This window comes from Sciurus carolinensis, chromosome 3 (genome assembly GCF_902686445.1).
Source record: "Sciurus carolinensis chromosome 3, mSciCar1.2, whole genome shotgun sequence".
NCBI classification, from domain to species: Eukaryota; Metazoa; Chordata; class Mammalia; order Rodentia; family Sciuridae; genus Sciurus; species Sciurus carolinensis.
The window spans coordinates 74,707,143-74,719,857 of NC_062215.1; the positions used below are offsets into that span (position 1 = coordinate 74,707,143).

Below are 12,715 nucleotides of genomic sequence, written 5' to 3' on the forward strand. Positions count from 1 at the left end.
AAAATGGGATAGATGACCATCATATAAGCTTGGATTTCCATTCCTCAGCAGCCATTTGTAGGTCACAATTTAAACAAGTTTATATGATGCAGGTTTATTCTGGGAGGACAGGGCGAAAATCTTACACCTTATCATAATGGGGAGGTTATTAGAAACTATCCCATAACAGTCTGCCTGGGATAAGGAGGCAAGTGGAAGAGTGTTTCTGGGCAGATCCTTCCCAGCTTTTCATGTCTCAGTTGGACCACCGAACATCTTGTCAAAACTTAGATGAGCCCTGATATGAACTTGAGGCTGTGTCGCCTATGTGGACAGTGCAAGGTCACGTAGGCACTGAAGAGCTGCTCTTCTGCTGAGATTTCATAATATGTCATCAATTACTTTTGAAGGATTTTGGGGAAATTTTCTATTTATATTACTCCCAGCACATAACCTATTGCACACATTAGTTGATAATTGTAGGAAAATTGCTAGAAACAGAAAGTTGTAGTGAAAGAAAACTTATCCCAATTTTGAATGATATTATCCTTTTTTAAATATTACATTAATTATTAAGCCAATGACAATATACAATATTGTTTTGGTGTCTTCATATCCATGCCATTGTGGCAGATTATAAAGTGTTGGTCTTTGTAATTTTAAAATTTTTTTTATTTGTTCTAATTAGTTGTATTTAACAGTAGAATGCATTTATACATTTTGATAGATCATACATAAATAGAGTGCAATCTCTCATTTTTCTGATTATATGTATTGTAGGATCACATCAGTCATGCAGTCATATATGTACAAGAGATAGGAGCATGAATTGACATTTCTTCCTATTTTTCTTTCTTTTTTAATAATTAGTGAGTTTGATCATCCTTTTGTACACATGAAAGTCATTTTTTTAACTCATGTTCTTTCCCTGTTTTTCAGTGGGATATTTGTTTCAAAAATGTAGGGAGGTTAGTTTATTAATAATAGTATAATATTTTTTGAAGTACTTTTTCTAGTTATTTGGTGAAGTGTGGTATTATTAAACATACAGCTTTTATGAAAGCATAAGTTATTTATTTCTCATTTTATATAGACAAAATTTTTCATGTATTTATTTCCAGGTTCCTGAAATCTACATCATACTTAGAAAGACCTTTTAGATTATGAAAATATATCTGTTACGGTTTGAATGTGAAATGTCCCCCAAAAATTCATGTGTAAGACAATGTAAGAAGGTTCAGAGGAGAAATGATTGGATTTTGGAAGTCTTAACCTAATCAGTAAATTAAACCCTAATAGGATTAACTGGGTGGTAACTGGAGTTAGGTAGGGTGTGGCTGGAGGAGTGGGTATTGGGGTGTGGCTTTGGGATATATATATATATATATATATATTTGTATCTGGTGAGTCGAGACTCTCTCCTCTTTCTGATGATGCAAGCTGCTTCCCTACACCACCCTCTTCCATCATGATGTTCTGACTCACCTCAAGCCCTGAGGAATGGATCTGGCCTTCTATGGACTAAGATCTCTGAAACCTTGAGCTCTCAAATAAACCTTTTCTCCTTTATAATTATCCTGGTCAGATGATTTAGTCACAGCAGTGAAAAGGCTGACTAAAACAATATCTCATTTTTAAAAACCTTCAATCTCATTTTTGAAGATATACCACACATGTATTTTTAAATATGTAAGGATCTTAATCTAGTTTTTGGGTTTTGTATATGTGTTTTAAACTAAGAAATTTTATTAAAATATATTTTGTATTTTATCAAATGCTTTCTGGTATTTATAGAGTGGAAACATGTAAATCATTTGTTTTAAAAACAAATTTTTAGAGTTTGGGTACTTATTGCAGTGCAAAACAGAGCCACCTAGTGCTATTAGAAGGAAAGGACTTTTTCAATTACAGGGGTATCAGAGGAATCAGGACCTAAAAATATGTCTTCTCTAAAGCCCTTCTGCTTCAGGCTCAAAGAAAAGTAACTGCTATGGTCTCTCTCACAGCATTCAGAAAAATCACATGGGTTAAATGATGTGAACAAGGAAGACATTCCAGTGGAAAATACAGAATCTACATCCTTTTTCTGCTTATCTTTTTGACAGAGGTCTCCATGAGCCCTTGTCTGTGTTCACCTTCTAGGTTGGAAGAGAAGCAATCTCATGTCTTACCATGGCAAATACAAGGCTAGTTGCCTCATAGAAAGTCATCATATCGCTTCATTGACCGCCATAAGACAGTCTAAGATGAAGAATGGGGACCACTGTACTTTCTTTGTCAAATACTACAACATTTTATGGTAAAATCTGAAAAGGAACATAGGTTTGTATCATATAGTTAGCCTTGACATAAAATTGGATAGAGGACAGCTCTACAATAGGAGGACATGGTCTGATGATGGGTCATTGGAGCCTGAGGATATGAAATCAGTCATCTTTCTAGCTGGCCTCATGTATGCACAGATGGGCTCATGGCAGAAGCCAAACCTCATCAATAGATAGCTCTGCAATGAAGCAGATCTTAGATTTAAATATCTTGTTTAGCTCTGTTCTTTCCAACCGGAGTAACCAGAGTTGTGTGTTTGCATTTCCCTGGTTAACACAACTACATGGAATAGTGGTAAATAGAACATGGCCCTCTCTTCCCTGTGCTCTCTCTTCTTCACATACCCTTTCAAGTGCATCTTCAAGGCTAGAGACTTTTCTGAACACATAATTCTTGTTTTCCAGTACAGTCAGCTTCTCCCAATGCTATAACAGTCAATCTGTCTTCTTTTATGATCATTATAGAAACCTGGCTACACAATCTAGGAAAGGACTGCATCCCCTGAAGCAGAGGTTGCTTGGGAGGAACTTTTCAAGGTGTTTCTTTCCTAGGAAGTATTTTTTATAAGGCATCAAGACAGCAACACATGCCCTGAAGAAATTGGATCCAATTTTATAAATTGAGTGACATCATTGAATTTCGTTTCCCGGAATGCTGACATTCATTTCAATGTCACTCAGCTGTGATCACATACAGATTCTATACACAAGAGATCATAGGTAAACAGAGGCTTGGTAGTCATTTAAGTCAGGCAATGGTGAAAGTTAGAATCATCCCCTTAGACATGAGAGGGAAAGTATTTCAGGGAGTTGATAAGACTGAGTGATAATTTTGTGTTTTTTTTTTGTTATTGTTGTTTTCAAATTCATAAAAGACCTCTCTTTGCTTTCTGGTAATTTTAATATAGTGTGTTCACTTTGCTCTCTTTGTGCTTTCAATCAATTAAGCAACTTGACAAAGAAGAGCAATGGATATTCAGAGACTTCCAATTTTCAACAACTCAAAAATATCATTCCAGCATCTAGCATTCTGAGTCAAAGAATGACAATTTCTCTTTTGAAGTTAATGAATGGCATACCTTATCAACATTATACTTAAGTAAATTTAGGATCAAAAGAAGAGATTTTTCTTAAGTTTGTAATGGTGATTGAAAAAAAGCAGGCCAGCTCTTAATTTTTCAAGTACCGATCTCCATCTCCGCTGTTGTGTTATCTACTCCACTAGCGACTGAAATTGTCTCTCCACAAGGTTTCCTACTCTCTGTTCAGGAACACCTTCCTTCCACCCACCTGCAAACCCAAGCTGCACATAACATTCAGGACTACTACTCTGAGACAGTGGTTCTGAGGTGTCAGGAAACTTCAGGATTCCCTGGAGGACTTCTAAGCAAACTTTTGAGTCTTTTACCACGGTTTCTGATTCAGTGAAAAAGGGGGGGACATGAGTATGTTCACTTTCAACAAGTTTCCAGTGGTTTCTGATTGGACTGGCCCTGAATTGGTCCATTTAGAATTGCTAGTCTAAAATGTGAAATTGGAACTGGGGCTGGGACTCAGCAGTGGAGCACTTGCCTTGCATGTGTGAGGCACTGTGTTCGAGCCTCAACACCACATAAAAATAAATAAATAAAATAAAGGTATTGTGTCCATCTACAACTAAAAATATTTTAGAATAAATAAAGAAATAAAACATGAAATTTGCTGTGTTACCACCCTGCAAAAGTGATTCTTTATTCTCGATAATATAAGTTCACTAACAAGGCTCACATGTCCCTTCACCACCCCATGCTTGCCTAATCTTAAGATTTATCTCTCACTATCCTCTGCCTTAATTGGAGAATTGATAAGTGTTTGACAACTGGATGTCCAGGGCAGGGTCATTGACACACGCAGAGATATGTACAAATGCGTGTGTGTCTAAAGACGTAAGATCATTCTCTTATAAGCAGTGTGCAACACACAATTTATAAATACACCATACAGTAAGTTTTATCATTAAGTTTCATCTAATTAGTTTATTTTTTTAATTGGTTGATTTTTATATACTTTTTTTTACTATTTAGTCTGCAGTCACATATGGTATCATTCTCTTAAATATTCTTTATTTTTTTGTACAAGTCTTTAAAAATGTAAAAATTTGTCCCAAAGGCATCATAGTAAAATAGTCTTAATGTCAGAGTTGGCTGACCCCTGGTTTAGACAATTCACAAAACAGTGACTCAAACCCTGATTCATTGTATTTGATAGTATAAATTTTTCCTCCATTGTAGATATCAAGCTATTAGAGGAAAATCAACGAACATGGAATTGGGAAGAGATATGCTGTAGCTACCTAATGCAGAGTATTTTTACTACATCAACAGAATATTTATAAAAAACTTAAACAGTTCATGTAGTTAGGTGATGGATAGATCAATAGTTGTAAGGCAAATATTCAGAAATTAATGATTTATTTCCTTTTATAATATTTTACTTAATTGTCAGTTTATGCAACTTAACTTTTAATGATTGTGTTTACCAGCCAACTCACAGAATCTCTGACAATCTAATATTTGTCCCTCATGAATTGAATTGACTCCACCAACCCCTATTGGCTTATTGTTTTAAATCCCACAAATACTGCACAGGACTGATAGCTTTTCATGCTCTATGCCCTGGTGTGCCTTTCTGACCTTCTACATGGGGTTAAATTGATTCTCCCAGGATTCAGCACTGTCTCCTGCTGGGAGGTTTCTGCCATTTTCTAGGCTGACTTCAATATTCTCTCAGTGTCCAGGACTTCCTGCCCCTTTAGTTTCCACCTCCTTGTTCTCCATTGGTTTATGATGAGTAATAGACTGTAAACTTCTCCAGTGCAAGGACTTGGACTCAGTCACCTCTGAGCCCACCATCAAGCCTATAAGGTTACAATAGACACTTCTTGAACTGTACTACTAGCAAAACAGCTACTTCTTGGTTACCACATTTCAGAGCTCTGTGCAATCTCTTTTGCAGTGTTCATCCAGTGCATTTCACTTTGGCTCTTCTACAAGGGAACAGGGAAGAAATAGCTTTCCTTGTATATTAGTCAAATGTCTGCACTGAAATGAATGTAAAGGCTAATGATTTCAGTCCAGATTTTAGACTCCTGGAGATCTTATTTTTAATTTCTATGTTTAATTTCTATTGATCCAGCTGAATTGAAGTTGTTTTAATTGAAGTTGAAGAATGACTATGTTTAATCAAGGGACTTGACAATAACACAGAAAGGTTACAAGTGTGCAATCACATACATGTGCATGCACATACACACATAGTAATAGGGAAATCAGCAGAGTCTAACACACACAGTTAGCTGGTAGCTCACTGGCAACCTCCACTACTGGTCAGATTCTTGTAGTCCTCTCCTTGTAATCTGTTTGCATAGATGGAGGGGAGGTAAATCCCAGGGTGAGATTCCTCAGTGCCCTCTGAATGGCTCTGTTTACTAGTTTTCTTACTCCTTTTGAGAAAATGACCTACAGATGTGCAGAAAGAATCAACTCACCTCATAATCAATGTCCAGGGCATCTGCCTCACCCTTGGTCCGGAAGTGCTGTGTGTGTTTATCCACTGTGAAGTTCACCTGCTTGCCCACCCGCTCAATGAGGACCCAGTGCCAGTGCTGATCATCCAGGAGGCTGCCCAGGATGGCTGAGGGCGGGCCGCTGCTGAGTCGAACTTTACTGTCATCTGTGAGGAAGGAAGAAGGGAAGATGGCATCTCTTTCTGAGGGCAGTTTGGAATACTAAAACCTTCTGTGAACACGACCCCACACTCTCTACCCTAGAAGTAAAGAGCGACTGCATTTTGACAAATCTACAACTGTGCAGGGCTTGCGAAGGAGTAACAGCCTCTGCCCACAGATTCTAAGACTGAACTCTAACTCAAACCATACACACCCTGCTTTCAGACATGAATGTTTCCATGACTGGAACCCTTAAATAGTAAAAAGAACTCTATATCTTAATGGCCTCAAAAATGAAATTGGAAATAGGGTTTCAGTTTTAAGAAATAATACACATTCTTTGAGTTTGAGAATCTTTTGAGTGGAGAAGGCAGATCATGAACCAGGCTTGGGAGGGAGGGAGAACTTCGGAAGAGAGAAGGGGGCTCAGTGGTGCATCAAGTTAGATAAGTCTGTGGACAGAGGAAAGGGTGAGGAGCTAATCATTCTAGCTGCCACCCTCCAGTGCCCACTTGTATGCACAGTAGTTAAGTAGGAAGCTAATACCTCCAACTTCAATTGTGTAATGGAAAATTATTATCCACATTTTACAAATAAGGAATCTGAGGCTCAGCCAGGTAAGCAAGGACACCTCAGAAGTACAGTGAGAATTTGAAGCCAGTTCTGTTTTGATCCTTTGCACTCTGATCACAGGTAGTGATCATGGCATGGATCTTATGTGTCAATAAGACCTCAACACCGCCTGTGGGGTGATGTGGGAGATTCAGGTGTAGAGTAATTTCTCTCTCAAGTTGGCCTGCTTTCTCTTCCCCTTCTCCCACCTCCAGTTTTATAGAAGTCTCTGGATGTATCTTTCCACCAAATAGATCACAGCTATCACCATCCATAGCCCCATGCCCCTGACAGATTTGATTTCAACCTTAGCAAAATAAACAACTAAATATAAATAATATTTACTTGTATATAGGTTTTCAAATTGGAAAATATTTTACTTGTTCCGTCTTCTTAGGAAATGAAAACTGTGTCTCTTCTCTCCTGTGACATGAGTTTTCTCAGCACAACAGCAGCAGCCTGTTCAACAGTATGACATTAAGGGGGCAGGAGCTGCCATCTCCCCGTAGGCTGTTTACTCCCACCTCCAGTATGGCCCAAAGGCACTGCTTCCTCACTGAAGAACACTTTGTTGCTTCATTATAGGAGCGCGGGTGGGGACACCAAACTTATCATAATTGGAAAATGAGAGCTGGTGAATTAGTACCTAGCTCTGTCTTGTTGGTTTGTTTATTTGTTCCACAGCTTTTGAGATTTCACCATTTAATAGATTATGCTGATGAATGAATAGATATTTGTATTTCCTTTCTCCTTCCATCCTCTCCAAAGGTATTATAAACTACCTGTGCTAGTCACAGTGCAGCTGATCTATAAAGGAGATACAGAATTATAAAAGGTGTTCTGCCCTCTCTAAAGGTCTTAGTGTGGAGACCCTCAAAAGATACATCTGTAAAAAGTGTCCTTGACAATCATCAAGACTATAAATAATAACAAACACTAGAGACACTATTGGTAAATTAGTACAACCACTGTGAAAAACAGTATGAAGTTTCCTCAAAACACTAGGAATGGAGCCACCATATGACTTATACACCTTCTCAATGTTTATCCCAAAGACCTGAAGTCAGCATACTGTAATGATACATGCACACCCATATTGATAGCAGCACAATTCACAATAGCCAAGCTATAGAACCAGTCTTGGTGTCTATCAACAGATGAATGGATCAGAAAGATGTTGTATACATATACAATGAAATTTTACTTAGCCCTCAAGAAGAATGAAGTTTTGCCATTTGCAAAAAAATGAATGGAACTAGAGAGTACTATGTTAAAACAGCATCAGCCAGACTTAGAAAGTGAAGAGTCATGTTTTTTTTCTTATACGTGGAAGATACAGAGAATAAAAGAAGAATAAAGCAAAACAAAAGTATGGGGAGAGGGGATCTCTTGATATTAGAAGGTATCAGTAGAGTAGAAGAAAGAGACCTGGTAGAGGAAGGAGTGAGGAAAAAAGAAGGTAGAGGATTATGAAATTGATCAAATTTTGTTATGTGCACATATGAATATGTCAGAAATAATCTCATTCTTATGTATAATTAAAATGACCTAATGAAATATATTTTAAAGTGTCCTGGAGATAAACAATAGTTGGTGAAAAGAGTTATGAAAATATAGCCTGAAAATCTGGGAAGGCCTTTTTACAGAGCAGCAATGAGTGGAGTTCAGGACAGAAGAAGAAGCCTTGTTACCCAGCCAAGAAAAGCATATGCCAACACTCAAAAGTCATAAGAAAGTAGGAGAACTATCTTAGCAGCAGAGTGCCAAAGGTAGCTGGAAGACCTAGAACCCATGATCTAAGACTTTGTGCAATAAGTTGAATAGTTTATATTGTATCTCTAAGGAATGGGAACATGGACAAAGTAGTAAATCAGAGATTTTTAGTCCATCTTAACATTGAAGAAAGGTTATTTTTTAATATGCATTTTAGTTGTAAATGAACACAATACCTTTATTGTATTTATATGTGGTGAAAGGTTATTTTGGCAGTTGTTTGAGAATTTGATTCTTGCTGTCAAGTTGTCCTCTGTTAATGCTATTTAAACTCTTGACGGTAAGTATGAGAATTCTTTCACCATAAGCTTCCCAACAAATTAGATGCTAGCTAAAAAATTTTGCCTCTCTGATAGGTAAAACAATGATATTTCTAATTTTCACATACACTTCTCTTAATATGAATAAAGTTGAAAATCTTTTCATTTTTGTTTTCTCTTCTGTGAACTGTCTCCTCCTATCTCATGTTTATTTATTTTTCTATTAGTTTTATTTAGCCTGCTGTCTGTAATAAGAATGTTGGCAACACCTTTTTGTTGTCCCTATTTATTCTATTTTGGATGTTGCTTCTGTTTTTGGTTGTTTATTCATTTTATTCACGGCTGACATATTTTTGTGTTAAAAGTCCATCATTTTTCTTTTCTTTTATGGTTTCTGGATTCATGTTACAGTGTAAAAGATTTTCCCTATTTCAAGAACATTGTAGAATTTTCCCAAATTTTCTTTTACTTCCATTTGAAATTTATTTTGTTATATGTATAAGGCATAGTTCTAGTTTATTTTATATTTTTAGATGATTACTTAATTGTTTTAAATATACTACTTTGAATTTCCTTTGCAATTATTTAAGGAAATGTGCATAACATGTATAATTTTAAAATGTAAGGAGAAAGCTGCTAGGTCAGATGAATGGTTTGGTAGGTTGATGAGATTAAGTTTCTCTCAACACACAGATTGAGATCTTTAAATCCTGAAACTTCAAGTAGTAAGTTTTAAGTTGGTTGTTGCCACCACAGGCTTCTTGCATCCATTGCTATCATGGTCACTATCATGTGAATCTGGCCTGTGGGAAGGGGAGCCAGCATCTATAGTCCCACCCTCATTTTTCCCAAGGTCTAAGTTCATCCCTTCCTCTCCCATGTCCTAACTCATACTCAGAAAACAGAACTACCATCATTCCAACCAATAATTCTTCTCCCCGTATTTTTTTAACATTTTAGGGGAATAAAAGTACACATCTTAAATAAATGATGACTTATTCCTTACTGCATTTAATGAAACCATAAACATTAATTAACACACTTATCATTTCATGTAACATAGCTCATGAAATTTTATGAATACATAAAGCAATTCATTGATTTTTTTCCTTAAAAGCAGGTTATCATTTCTCCTTGTTTATCTTGTTCATTTATTTATTCGATAATTTTACTGCCTGGAGATAATGCAAAATTGAATCCCATTAGTATTTTGGAATAACATGTTAATAAGTATTGAGGAGCATTAAAAATATTTATGACTTTTCATCTAGTCATTCACTTTCTGGAAATATATCTTAAGAAAACATTGAAATGTGGTAAAGAAAATTTTAAATGGTTAGTGATTTAAAAACTGGAGATTATGTCCAATAATTTGGAAAGAGGAACAAAATATCTTATATAAAGCTAGAATCACCAAATAGACTTTAATATAGCCAACAAGTAATGTTTATGAAGTATTTATATCATGTTAAAATATACTTAGTGAATACCCTTTTTAATAAAATAAACTATAACATTTAATAAATAAAAGGTTTAATAATTTATACTTTGCTGATTTAAAATATATAGAATTAGAACAGAACATGATAAATATAACCTAAACACAGCTATAAAAGAGGCACAAAAAAGTATTATGAGCAGATATAATTCAATAACGCATTTACCACAGTGCATTTTTTTCTTTTGTATTTTAGATTGAGCATAACTAGTTTTGATAATGGGAAAAATGAATCTCATTAAAAACAAAATCTTCACTCTGCACAGCTGCTTCATTTAAAACAATACATCAGTGATGTATAAATTATTGAAATCTCCTGAATTGCAAGTTAATTTATTTTTCCTAGTGCTAGGGATTGAACCCAGGGCCTTAAGCTTGCTAGGTAGATGTTCTACCACTGAACTGTATGCATAGCCCACAATGTGCTTTCTAATTAACCAAGAAAGAGAAAACAGAAATGAATTTAATTTTCCCTCTCCTCTAGGTATTCCACACTAAAACCCAGATATTTTGTATTAAAACAAGTGAAGTGAATGCTGGTTTGGTTAAACAATTGGGAAAACAGAATTTCTGCAAATCATTGAGAAGGAATGGAAACATCTAGAAATATTCATTATTACAAATTATAACAAAAATTTAATTCTCAGGAAATGATCACATTTTTTATCTTGGAATATCTATTTCAAGTTTTATCTTAGTGGCACTTGAGTTTCTGTTACTTAGTTTTAAATAGTTTCCAGTTTATTAAAGCAGTATTAAAAGTTTTCATGGATAATTGTGAAGGACAAAAGAGATAAAATCATGAAGAAGGTAACTTTTGGGCCAGAAACATAAGGAAAAATTATTCCAATTAAATAAAAACTTGGTTTGAGATATAGTTAAAATGAATTGATAAAAGAACTCTCTAAGGCCCTAAGCAACATAACAATTATATATAAAACTTGAAATGCTTGCAATTTTAAGTTTATCTTTTATTTGGCCCCTCCCCACAAAAAGCTGTGGATAGACATGTCAGTGCCCTCACTTTCCTTAGGAGTCACATTTTCTTTTTTAATTAAGGGTATCATGTAGCACTCTTTTCACCTAAATTCATTGTTTTATTAAATATTCTTGTCTAGACTTATCTTAACAGTTTATACATGAATGCCACATTAACTTACCTTGACTGTGAATTTCAGAAAGCCTGATAAAAAGGGCATGAGAACCCTTATTTAGATGGCATTTTGGCCAAAGTTGTTCTTGGAAGGGGATTCATTTGCTTTGATGAAACAGGTGGTCACTCACGTGAAGTTCCCTGTGCCTGCCTCTACAGGGCCTTTGGAATTGTCCCTCCCACCTTTGACTTGTCAGATTATCAATACTGAATCTGCTTGTACTTATTAAGCATCTCCCATAAGGTATACTTCACATACAGTGTTTCATTTATTCCTGATCACAACTCTGTCAACAGGCCTGTCTCCAAAAAGTCACACGACTTACACAAGGAAACAAAGAATTAGAGTTACAACCAGCTTCATCTGATTTCAAAGTTAATATTCTCACCGCTACTCTTACTGAAAAAAATGATTCTCACATTTTCCCTGATTGCCTGTATTCTTACTATCTACGCCCCTCTGCACAAACATCGTAGGCTATGCTGCTTGGTAGAAATGCAGGCTCTCCGAAAATACTTGGATGGATTGTAAAGCCGACAGTTACGGCAGATGGAAAGGGGGCCCTATAGAAGGGGAGGGCCATGATAGAGAGTGAGAAGGCAAATTTGATCTCCATAGGCTACACAGTTCCAGAAAGTCACCCCTATACCCTTGCTTGATTGTATGCAAGACTCATGAGCAGTCTTCTAAGGACCCAAGTCAGACCACTGAAGAAAAAAGAAACTGACAGGAAACAAGCCACTCCAGTGATCCTGACCTTCAAATCAGGCAAATCTCTGTGTACCAATAAAACAATGAAATCCATGTCTTTTTAATGAATAAAAATACTTTTGTTCAACTCTGAATCCTCATTTATATTATTCTCTGTGACTTTGTTACCTTAGGAAAGTGTTATCTTAACATGCTCATGTTATATGGTTTTTAATGATTCATAGTTACTTCAGTTTATATAAATACTACAGAGTTAAAAGTAGAAATAATTATTTTACTAGGCTCGAACTGGCAAATCCAACTTTTAACTCAGCTCAGGCCCTGACTTAATGCATGTGTTCAACCTCTTCATTTTACATAAATGACAGAAATGTGGCACAATTCCTCTCACTGACACTTTGCAATGCCAGTCTACCTCCCCTCTTTATCATTAAATCTCCAGATAACTCAAAGTTAATCTTGGCTACCAATATCCCATCCTGAACACTCTTCTCACAATCAGACTCAAGAATATAGACTCCTTGGTACTTAAGATATAATTGTTTTATGGCAGTTTATAGGTTGGGCAAAGTCTATAGCTATGCAGCAGTGTGATTTTAAGTAACTGTAGTCACTTAATGAGTTTAGACGTCATGTGTAGTATTGCCTTGTAATTTTTAAATTTAATTAAATTAATTTATTTTTTATTTGTTCTAATT

At 35.8% G+C, this 12,715-nt stretch overlaps 1 protein-coding gene across 1 annotated transcript in view; it reads right to left on the reverse strand.

The window, feature by feature from the left end:
- The window catches only part of Cntnap5 (contactin associated protein family member 5), a 772,002-nt gene that overhangs the window by 409,014 nt on the left and 350,273 nt on the right, over positions 1-12,715 (reverse strand). Inside the window, exon 6 of the mRNA XM_047547046.1 lies at positions 5,830-6,014. Coding sequence (XP_047403002.1) covers positions 5,830-6,014 — 185 coding nt within the window. The remainder of the gene's footprint in view (positions 1-5,829; positions 6,015-12,715) is intronic.